A 12164-nucleotide genomic window follows, 5' to 3' on the forward strand; every position below is an offset into this window, starting at 1 on the left:
TTTAGTGTTCATGTGTTGTAGTCAGTAGATTAAACTTATTAAAGAATTGAAATCATCCTTCAACAGCGGTTAGATTTGATGTTCAGCCAAATGTTTCACATTCTGTATTAATGAAAGTATTTAAAATAAATCTTTTCTTGTTAAATACAAAATGTTTATTATTAAAATGTTCAAATTACATTATTAAAACCTCTGTTGTTTTTGTTTGGGTGCAGCTGTTGAGTCAGATCAGTTCCTCTTCAGCTGAGGGAGGTTTTTGTACGACGTTGTATCACTGTGTGAACGGTGTGTCATAACCCTGCTGACAGTAATAAACTCCTGAATCTTCAGCCTGAACTCCACTGATGGTCAGAGTGTAATCAGTCCCAGATCCACTTCCACTAAAACGATCTGAAACTCCAGGCTGACGGTTTGTAGCTTCATAAATCAGGAGTTTAGGAGATTCTCCAGGTTTCTGAAGGTACCAGTGGAGGTAGCTACTAACACTTGAACTGGTTTTACATCTGATGGAGACAGTCTGTCCTGGAACAACAGACTGAGATCCAGGAGACTGAGTCAGGATGTATTGTCCTGATGAACCTGGAAAACATGAAAAGAGGAGAAGGGTTATTGAGACAAATCCAGCTTGGAGAAAGATGATCAACATGAAAACAGAAGAGTATCATTTCTTTAACATGGAGAATAGATGGAAGAAGGTAAATGCTGCTTGTTTCAGTGTTTCTCCATCACAGCAGAACATCATTGTGGTGAACCTGGTTGCATCCTGAAGCAAAGTTTTCACAAGAGAGTCTCACCCTGAACAAGGAGCCCCAGGGTGGCCAGCAGTAGAGTCAGTGACATCATCATTGTGCTGGCGGCGTGTCAGTGGCTCTGAAAGGTCTGGACAGCCACTGATCAACATTGGCCTCTTAACGGCTGGGAGCAGAGAGGCAGGACAGATATGCAAACACACAGAGTCAGTCAACTGTAGCTGTCCTCAACATATCATGTTGTTTCCTCCTCACTGCTGGGAGAACTCAACATTTACATCATCCATAACATAAAGGAGTGACAATCTGAGGGAGAGAACTACATTAAGCAGTTAGAAAGACTGATGTGAAATGTGTAAAGGAAGAATTTTGAGGCTAATTTCACAGAATTGTTTTCAGTTTTTTTAACATGGTTGATATTTTGTTTTTCCCAAGTGCAGAATGTGCAACTGGTGATGTGAAAGGCCTCAAATCCAGAGTTTTACAGATCTATGGAGATGTTTCTTCATTAAATGTGTTTGATTTAATAAATGTGTATTCTATTGAATACACATTTATTTAAGATACGTATCATTTCTTTATGTCCTTTGAGAATATAACTTCTCATCCATATTATTTTCAAACCTATTTCAATGATGTGTTTGATACTCCTCTTCCTTGGTTAAACATTTTTAGATGTATTTACTCCTCATCTTGCTCTACTTATTTATGGGCCTTTCAGTTAAAAATGTTTTATAAGATGTTACCAACAAGAAAAATGCTTAAGATATGGAGAATGACTGAGGATAATATCTGTAGATTTTGTGGTGATGAGGAGGAGGATATTATGTGTTTATTTTGGTATTGTCCAGTGGTTTCATCCTTTTGGCAGCAGGTGGCAAATTGGTTATCTGAACAAGCAATCCTTTTACCTTTATCCCCTCTCAATATTATTTGGGGTTATCAAGATGATAAAAATATGTTATTGAATATTATTGTGTTGCTTGGCAAGCTTTATATATTTGATTCTCCTAAAAAGCTGGTTTTGAGTTCCTTCATATTACATTTAAAACTTTACTATTTGCAGGAAAAGATCATTATTAAATAATGATCTATTATTATTAAAGGCAGAGCAAAAAGCTCAGACATAAATAAATGGGAGATCTTGACAATATCAAAAACTTGGGATACAGAACTATGATTATTCTATGTTATCATAAATTAACATTATCTCTTTTTTATTTAGTTCCTTCTATAAAATGATGTGTTTAACTTAAATTGCTGTATAAGTGAATGTTTTTGAACCACAATCACATATAATGCTTGACATGTATGTACATATATGTATGTTTGTATATGTGTATATATATGTATATATGTGGTATGTCTGTTGTTTTTGTTTATGTGTGTGAGTACTGAATATGTGTTTTATGTTTGTGTAAAATAAAACAAGAAAAAAAAAAGATCTAATGCAAATTTAAAAACAGGAGTGAGAATAGTTAGAACACTTCTTATAACTTCTGATCTGATTAGTAACTGAAAGAAGGAAAAATTAGGATTTTGTGATGTTTGGTTGGATGTCATCAGCATACAAGCTGATCTTTTTAATGGTGTGAATGAAATGATGCCTGAGATGCCAGCCCGTTCTCACTCACAACTCGTCACATATTGAAGCTTGGTCAGGACCCTGTACTGTCACATTTTAACGCACTGGGTATCCCTTTAGTGTCAATTTTCAACGTGCAGGGTAGTCCAATAGACTTCTGTTGAACTCCCACAACGTCTAAAATAGACGCCATGAGACCGATGACGTCTATATAAGGTGACAAATTTCAGCCTGGTCGCCAGAATAAAACGTTGGCATTGTATGTTTGTGCAAAACACAGATACGTTGAATATCTACATTTCAACACCTGTAATACGGAGCATATTAACATTTCAACAATACATTTCATATCAACATTTCTGAAGTGACGTACCTCACATGACATCTATATGAGCTGACTTTCTTATTAGGAGGTGGAGGGGTTGTAACGTTGTTGGCAGAAAGTTGGAAAACATCACAGAGCACGGTTCCTTGCTGTTTTTATTTTATTTTTTATTTTAACTCAAATCATGATCTTTCCCTAACCCTAACCCAGTGGGTTTTTGTTCCTAAACCTCACCAGACCTTAACCACCGTGTTGTCACACCATAAAATATAATTATTTTTTAACAGTGACTGCTGTGATACTGCCCATTGAAAAATGATGCTAAAAGGGTACCCAGTGTGTTAAAAAGTGAGGCTACGGGGTCCTGACCAATCTTCCATATGTGACGAGTTGGGAGTGAGAACGTGTTGGAGATGCTGATGCATTTCCTAACGGAAGAAACCAGGAGTCCAAAAAAATCTAAAGAGGAGAAGAGAAACAAGTCCTCCATGTCTAATAAACATTTGTAATTATATTTATATTGATATATATTTACATTTATGATGGAAGATAGTGAGCGATCTGTATATACTTGTTAAAGACCTACTGGTGTCTGTGTGTGTGTGTGTGTGTGTGTGTGTGTGTGTGTGTGTGTGTGTGTGTGTGTGTTCATTGAACTGTATCAGTCTCTGCAGTAGCTTCCAGCTGCAGCAGTCAGTTCAGTTTCTGTTCAGTCTGACTGAGGGAGGTTTTTGTACGACGCTTTTTCACTGTGTGAACACATACTGACTGTTGATATATTCATAACTCTGACAGTAATAAACTCCTGAATCTTCAGCCTGAACTCCACTGATGGTCAGAGTGAAGTCAGTCCCAGATCCACTTCCACTAAAACGATCTGAAACTCCAGGCTGACGGTTTGTAGCTTCATAAATCAGGAGTTTAGGAGCTTCTCCAGGTTTCTGAAGGTACCAGTTGAGGAAGCTATAAGCATCTGAACTGGTTTTACATCTGATGGAGACAGTCTGTCCTGGAACAACAGACTGAGATTCAGGCGACTGAGTCAGGATGATTTCTCCTGATGAACCTGGAAAACATGACAAAGAGGAGAAGGGTTATTGAGACAAATCCAGCTTGGAGAAAGATGATCAACATGAAAACAGAAGAGTATCATTTCTTTAACATGGAGAATAGATGGAAGAAGGTAAATGCTGCTTGTTTCAGTGTTTCTCCATCACAGCAGAACATCATTGTGGTGAACCTGGTTGCATCCTGAAGCAAAGTTTTCACAAGAGAGTCTCACCCTGAACAAGGAGCCCCAGGGTGGCCAGCAGTAGAGTCAGTGACATCATCATTGTGCTGCTGGTGGCGTGTCAGTGGCTCTGAAAGGTCTGGACAGCCACTGATCAACACTGGCCTCTTAACGGCTGGGAGCAGAGAGGCAGGACAGATATGCAAACACACAGAGTCAGTCAACTGTAGCTGTCCTCAACATATCATGCTGTTTCCTCCTCACTGCTGGGACAACTCAACATTTACATCATCCTCATGTAGATTAAAAAACTAAAGATGTTGTCATTTGTTATCCTCAACAATCAAATCCTAACAGCAAATGATCTTTTATGTGAAATAGTTTTTCTTATTTAATCAGATCAAAGTCCAACAAAAAATAAATCTGGCCATGAAGGAAGCACAAAAACATTTTTACAGCATCAAACACAATACAGGCAATAAAAAGGAGCCAAGAAAACTGTCACTCATTACACTAAAAATATATATATAATATACAATTAACTTGCACATTTTACAGATATTTTACCTTTAAAGAATGGACCTCAGCATAAGTTCAAGCAGGAAGACTATCTACTACTCATTCATTCATTCTCATTCCTCTCTCTCTCTCCCACTGTTTCTCCTGCTCTCGTATCAGTTGTTCATGGACGTTACTCTTAGTTAACAAATCAGATTCTGCCAGTATTTCTATCAGACTATCATGTCTTAGCTGCCAAACTTTAAATCTGATCTTCTCTCTGTCGTTGTCAGCTGACATTTCAGTGTGAATCGTTGTGACCATCCTCCACCCTGTTCACCTCCTCTTCATCACGTCAGCACACAAGATCACCAGAAGCAGCTCCTCTTCTCATCATCCAGATCCCAATATTCCCATATTCATCACCACCACCAGTGTCTAGACTCCATCGAGGGGATATCCTATTCTACTCACGCCTTAACTGCCCCTTTATAAATGACATCACAATGGGGTCTAATCACCAAAGACTTTTCACATTATGCATGTTCAATAAAATCATTGTCACTTAAAAAATTGAAGTCTCTCATGATTGAAATATTTTTAAGCAGCTAACTGCATTTAACATCAATCCCACTCCCACTAAAATGATCTGAAGCTCCAGATGTAAGGCTTGTAGCTCCATAAATCAGGACTTTAGGATCTCCTCCAGATTTCTGAAGGTATCAGTGCAGGTAGTAGAGATGTGCAGAGAGTCCAGTATTTGTATTTGTATGTATATTTGTTGAGGCAGCAAAATTATTTGTATTTGTAATCTAATAAAAGTGGAAAGAGGCTTAAAAATCCTGTTTTTGTTTTTATTACTCTTTTAATTTTAGAAAATTAAAGTGTTACAATAAGTGTTCATGAATAAACTACCCTACGAAGGAGGTCCCCACACCAGGTCTCGAACTGCAGTCTCCCAGATCATAGACGACTGCGCTGACTACTGAGCTAAAGCTTTACTCATCACCTCATTGCAGACAGACCTCTACCTATTTATACACCCATTATTTTTATTTTCTTCCCAACAGCACAGCGTGTAACGTATAGGAGAGTACTTCAAAGAAAATTCTTGCTTTCCACTTTTCATTTATTGCCTATTTTTTACAACCTAACATTTTTGAAAAGAGAAGGGGAACAACAGGTTATGGAGAGTCCCTTGAAAGCACTTTGCGTGTGTCAGTAGCTCAGCTTTATCTCTGGGGAACACCCCCAACTCCAGGAGTGATGTCCAAATTAGGAAATGTGCGTCATGTAGCAGGTGGATGTGACTCCCCTCGTTGAGACCTGCTGATAGACGTAACAGCGGAGCAGAGGAGAGACACTGAGGTAGTGATGTAACCGACCTGCACGCTGGTATTTGACATGTTTTTTTTTCTTCTCAAAAACAAATACTGTTTAAAATATTTGTATGAAACAAATATTCCTAAAAAAACACAAGAAAAACAATATTTGTGCTTTGCTGAATAACGTATTTGTATTTGGGCCCAACCCTAGCAGGTAGTCATTATATGATCTGACTTCACATGCACTGCTGGGAAAATTCACTGTTCAAATGTCTACATTGTATTTAAATGAATGAACTATAATCACATTATTTTCTTTTAGTGATTTTTGTATTGGGTTGAATACACTGTAATTAATTTGTAGCTGATACATCAGATTTTTACGTTGCACATACTGTAAATAGTTGAAGTTTAAAAATCTTCAAGGGGAATGAAAGAATCTAGCTCGGGGCAGTTTACACTTCATTTAATTTTAACAGATGAAGAGTATCTGGAGCAAATTCTGCCAAGTTTACTATGTACTTTAGTTTACTAGATTGAAATGAGAGAAGACGTGAGGTAGTTTGGAAGCTTTTACAGTTGACTTTTATGAGTGAACATCATGAGATGATTATTCTATCTTGTCAGTTATGAAGTTCATACAACTTTTTTATACAGAGAACGATGATGAGTGTGAGATGTGTCATAACATAATGTGATGAAGAGGATTTAACAGCTGAGGTGATGATGGGGCAGCATGAAAGAACAGAATGTCTCTGTTTGATAGATTTTACATTTTTGAGTCAAGATGAATCTTGAATGACTAAATATTTGTTTGACTCAGTAAGAGGTTGTTGAGGTGGGAGGTGGACTGTTTGACCTTCAGGAGGAAAACTGATAGAGACACTATGAACATCATAAATCATCTGTGTGTGTGTGTGTGTGTGTGTGTGTGTGTGTGTGTGTTCAGTGAACTGTATCAGTCTCTGCAGTAGCTTCCAGCTGCAGCAGTCAGTTCAGTTTCTGTTCAGTCTGACTGAGGGAGGTTTTTGTACGACGCTTTTTCACTGTGTGAACAACTGGCTTTGTAGAGTTTTGATACACTGACAGTAATAAACTGCTGCATCTTCAGCCTGAACTCCACTGATGGTCAGAGTGAAGTCAGAGTTTGATCCACTGCCTGTAAAACGATCTGGAATCCCTGATGCTTGATAGGTAGCACCGTAAATGAGAAGTTTAGGAACTTCGCTATCTCTTTTTTGGTACCAGAATAGACAGGGGTAGGAAGAGGAACTGCCACAACCACCATCAACCCCATGACTGACCCTACAGCTGATGGTTGTGGAGCCTCCCAGAGCAGATGTCACTGCTGCAGGCTGAGTCACTGTGACCTGGCCTCTGGACTCTGAGGATACAGAGACAAAAACATAAAGCAGCGTCATGGTTTTGATGGTTTTGTGGGCTTCATTTCAGAGGGATGGATGTTCATAGAGGAGAGGAGTTTGATTCTCTGGACTTTACCTGTGAAGCAGCAGCAGAGGAGAGTCCAGATGAGGACGGAGATCAAAGTCATGTTTTTGATGAGGATTTCTGTGGCTTCTGTTGTGATGAAGGACAGCTGTCAGTCATCCAGTGTTCAACTCTCAGGACTATAAACTCTCCCAGAGCACTGGAGCATGGTGCTGCTGATGCAAAGTGGCTCTATGGAAATGCTCTGACTGACTCCAACAGGGACTTGGATTACTCTGATGATGCTGCTTAATCAATGGATCAATCAATTTAGCAGAATATTGATTAACTATGTGCCAGTGATCATTTTCTGTGTTTCATTTATGTTCTGTGAACAGATTGTCTTCAGAAATGTCTGTTTTGATTCATTTTACATCTACAACACTCAGTTTTAATTCAAGACATAATTTAAAATACAGTAAACATGAAACAAAATGATTAATTTTAGAATAAGAATATAAATTATTGGCCTACTGTTATATATTTTCATATCATCCAGCTGTGTTTCACAGAGTGAGGCTGTTTTTGTAGAGTTTGTTGTGTTCAAAGTCAGAGAGCCGTGTCTCTCTACAGTGAGAGGTTTTTGTACGACGACTCAGTCAGTTTGTATCACTGTGGAGGACTTTTGGTGGAGGAACCAGACTGGATGTTGGAAGTAAGTTAAACTTTTAGAGTATTTTATTAAATCCCGAGTGATATTTAGGTTTTTGCACATATGTTTTCTTTAGAAATTGAAATTTCTGATTTTACATCTTCACTTCTAATTTTTGACCAACAGTTGTCCACCAGCAACAAAAATAAGAGTTTTGCGTTTGAAATTTAAATGATGAATCAATATATTCTAAGTGTTTGGTCCACAGTAGAAATCATGTAATGTTTTAGATTCAGGCTGAAATTTGAGGACTTGTAGTTTTAGTTTAATGTGACAAAGTCAGAGAGCCGTGTCTCTCTACAGTGAGAGGTTTTTGTACGACGACTCAGTCAGTTTGTATCACTGTGGTTGACTTTTGGTGGAGGAACCAGACTGGATGTTGGAAGTAAGTTAAACTTTTAAAGTATTTTATTAAATCCTGAGTGATATTTAGTTTGTTGCACATATGTTTTCTCTAGAAATTGAAATTTCTGATTTTACATTTTCACTTCTAATTTTTGACCAAGAATTGTCCACCAGCAACAAAAAAACAGTTTTATGTTTGAAATTTAAATGATGAATAAATATATTCTAAGTGTTTGGTCCACAGTAGAAATTGTGTAATGTTTTAGATTAAGGCTGAAATTTGAGGACTTGTAGTTTTAGTTTAATGTGACAAAGTCAGAGAGCCGTGTCTCTCTACAGTGAGAGGTTTTTGTACAACGACTCAGTCAGTTTGTATCACTGTGGTGGACTTTTGGTGGAGGAACCAGACTGGATGTTGGAAGTAAGTTTCTGCTCAAATATTAAATATCGAATCATCAGTTAAGTTTATAATTTCTGTGTCTGAACATTTGTAGTAGATATAAGTTTCCACTGAGCTGATCTAAAACACTTTAAAGTCTCAATTTTATTGTTCATTTCTCCTCTTTAACCTTGAAGTTGAACTCAAAGCAGCTTTACTGAACTTTTCTTTACATGTTCCAATTAGTTTGTTAAATGTGAACAGCAGAAAGATTAAAGAACAACAATCCTACATTTAAACATGTTTTTAAATTTGAATCTTTAAATCTCCAATTTGAGTGAAAGTTGAGTTAAATTTATTCTGAACAGTGTGGGTGATGAAAAAAATGCTGTACATCCCTCATCATTTAAAATGACAGAAATTGTCTTTTAACCTCAGTTTGAAATATTTCTTTGTTCTTAAAGATATTTGTTTCTTTAATATATCTCAACATGTTGTGTATATTACGTCTGTCTGTTTTCCAATAATGTCCTTTAACACTGAATCTGATTAACTGTTGCTCTTTTGATAGTTTTGTCAGTAAAGTTGTTGGTATAAATTCTAAAATTAAATCAAGGATGTCTAAGATATATTTACAAACTTTATATCTTTATTTTCAGTAAATAGTGTAAAATAAGATGCTGTAAAGAGTCATATGAGGACTCTTTCTGTGCTGATCTGCATGAGAGGTTTCTTAAAGGGAAGTGAAACAATGTGTGAGTGAGTGACTGGTGGAGCAGAAAAAACATCTGACAGAAACTCCTTAAAGGGGAAAATCCACTCTCACACAGTAAAGGTGTCCAAGTGTCTGGTGTTCGATTGACAGATGTGTGGTCCCTGTCCTCTAATGTGATTGGTGTCTCCTAGGTGATGTCCGTCCCACCCTGACAGTGCTGCCCCCCTCCAGTGAGGAGCTGCAGCAGGGGAAGGCCACGCTCATGTGTCTGGCCAATGATGGCTTCCCCTCAGACTGGAGTCTGGCCTGGAAGGTGGACGGCAGCAGCAGCAGCAGCTTGGAGCAGAGCAGGAGCCCCGGGGTGCTGCAGAAGGACGGCCGCTACAGCTGGAGCAGCACCCTGAGGCTCCCTGCAGACCAGTGGAGGAAGGTGGTCTCTGTGACCTGTGAGGCCACCCAGGGCTCCCAGACTCCAGTCTCAGAGACACTGAGGAGAGACCAGTGTTCCTAGTCCTGACCTGACTCACTGCTACTGCTTTTACTCTGCTACTGCTCTCACTCTGATCTCTGATCTGCAACTATCTCTTTCTTTTATTTCACATGTTTCAGTAACAATATTTACTTGCTTGTTGTAATGTTTCAATATAATTTCAGTATTTCCAGACAATAAAGATCTGTTCATCAAATCACTTGTTTTCATCTTTATTATTATAAAAGTGTCATAATTATTTTCACTTAATGGTAACAGTAATGATATTAAATTCTGATAAAAACTGAGTTACAAATGTTTCAACTGCTCTATGAAGACTTCAGAAGGAAAATGTAAGATCACATAATGTATTGATTCATATACTGTATATTAGGAAAGTATTTACACTCAAACAACACTCTTAGATATTATGTGATTAATGCTACACAGTCATGATGGTAATAAGTCCATAATTTGTTTTCATAGTTTACAGTAAAGTCATAATAATTGTAGAAAATGCTTTGCTGGAGTCACTACAGATTTGTCTGTAATAATTAGTAATTGATTAATTTTAATGAAAAATCCTCCAATCATCTTATGTTACTGAAGTGTGTCAGTGCAAAGAGTCTAATATTTTTTATTTTTTCAGATGTATTAAAAGCATATACATAATCTTTTAAACAAAATCACAAAACCCTCAGAAATATGTTCTAAATCTGAAATAAAAAGCAAAATATCATCAGCATAAAGAGATATAAAATGAGTGTGATCTGACATTTTAACCCTGGACATTTTTACAAACTGCTTCTGCTGAAGAGTTGAAACACAAAGACAAATGAAAGAGATGAAAATGGGAAAGAATTCAAGTATTAATTAATTACATAATCAATTAAATGTTTTTTTGGTTTATATTAAAAATACTTGCTGTTGGAATAAAAACATGCAAAATGACAAATATATGTCACATGACATGATTAGTAATTTTACAACTCAAATGATAATAAATTTTATCATGATAACATTTTGTAATTTATTTCTAAAACATTGTATGTTTGAGTATATATGGAAAATAGTAAGAGATGAAATAAATAAATAATAATAGTTTTAGTGTTCATGTGTTGTAGTCAGTAGATTAGACTTATTAAATAATTGAAATCATACTTCAACAGAGGTTAGATTTGATGTTCAGCCAAATGTTTCATATTCTGTATTAATGAAAGTATTAAAATAAATCTTTTTTTGTTGTTAAATACAGAATATTTAGTGTTAAAATGTTCAAATTACATTATTAAAACCTCTGTTGTTTTTGTTTGAGTGCAGCTGTTGAGTCAGATCAGTTCCTCTTCAGCTGAGGGAGATTTTTGTACGACATTGTATCACTGTGTGAACGGGAAGCTGTTATCCTGCTGACAGTAATAAACTCCTGAATCTTCAGCCTGAACTCCACTGATGGTCAGAGTGAAGTCAGTCCCAAATCCACTTCCACTAAAACGATCTGAAACTCCAGGCTGACGGTTTGAAATTTGATAAATCAGGAGTTTAGGAGCTTCTCCAGGTTTCTGAAGGTACCAGCCAAGGTTAGTACCAACACCTGAACTGCTTTTACATCTGATGGAGACAGTCTGTCCTGGAACAACAGACTGAGATCCAGGAGACTGAGTCAGGATTTTTTGTCCTGATGAACCTGGAAAACATGAAAAAGAGGAGAACGGTTACTGACACAAATCCAGCTTGGAGAAAGATGATCAACATGAAAACAGAAGAGTATCATTTCTTTAACATGGAGAATAGATGGAAGAAGGTAAATGCTGCTTGTTTCAGTGTTTCTCCATCACAGCAGAACATCATTGTGGTGAACCTGGTTGCATCCTGAAGCAAAGTTTTCACAAGAGAGTCTCACCCTGAACAAGGAGCCCCAGGGTGGCCAGCAGTAGAGTCAGTGACATCATCATTGTGCTGCCGGCGGCGTGTCAGTGGCTCTGAAAGGTCTGGACAGCCACTGATCAACACTGGCCTCTTAACGGCTGGGAGCAGAGAGGCAGGGCAGATATGCAAACACACAGAGTCAGTGAACTGTAGCTGTCCTCAACATATCATGCTGTTTCCTCCTCACTGCTGGAAGAACTCAACATTTACATCATCCATAACATAAAGGAGTGACAATCTGAGGGAGAGAATTTCATTTGATTTCCATCAAGCGGTTAGAAACACTGATGTGGATTCTGTAATCTAATAATTTTGAGGCTTATTATAGAAAATTGTTTTCAGTTCATCATTTTGTTTATTGTGTATCTTATTTTTTCCGAAGTACAAAATGTGAAACTACTCGTGTGAAAGTCCTAAAAATCACCACAGAGATAAATAAACAGTTTATAGATAAATTTAGGAGTTTTCCTCATTAAA

General features: G+C 37.3%; 4 gene segments (V, D, J or C); 1 reads left to right on the forward strand and 3 right to left on the reverse strand.

Annotated features, from left to right (window-relative positions):
• Positions 1-271: 271 nt before the first annotated feature.
• On the reverse strand, positions 272-851 carry LOC137199085 (immunoglobulin kappa variable 2-29-like). The segment is given in 2 exon segments: positions 272-579; positions 795-851. Coding segments are annotated over 2 exon segments (360 nt in total).
• A 2554-nt stretch (positions 852-3405) lies between these two features.
• LOC137198567 (immunoglobulin kappa variable 2-28-like) lies at positions 3406-4009 on the reverse strand. The segment is given in 2 exon segments: positions 3406-3725; positions 3942-4009. Coding segments are annotated over 2 exon segments (372 nt in total).
• Positions 4010-6376: 2367 nt separating this feature from the next.
• LOC137198568 (Ig kappa-b4 chain C region-like) lies at positions 6377-9978 on the forward strand. The segment is given in 3 exon segments: positions 6377-6385; positions 8544-8619; positions 9484-9978. Coding segments are annotated over 3 exon segments (405 nt in total).
• Positions 9979-11137: 1159 nt separating this feature from the next.
• On the reverse strand, positions 11138-11713 carry LOC137198569 (immunoglobulin kappa variable 3-15-like). The segment is given in 2 exon segments: positions 11138-11445; positions 11662-11713. Coding segments are annotated over 2 exon segments (360 nt in total).
• Positions 11714-12164: the final 451 nt, after the last annotated feature.

This window comes from Thunnus thynnus, chromosome 15, assembly GCF_963924715.1.
Source record: "Thunnus thynnus chromosome 15, fThuThy2.1, whole genome shotgun sequence".
Lineage (NCBI taxonomy): Eukaryota > Metazoa > Chordata > Actinopteri > Scombriformes > Scombridae > Thunnus > Thunnus thynnus.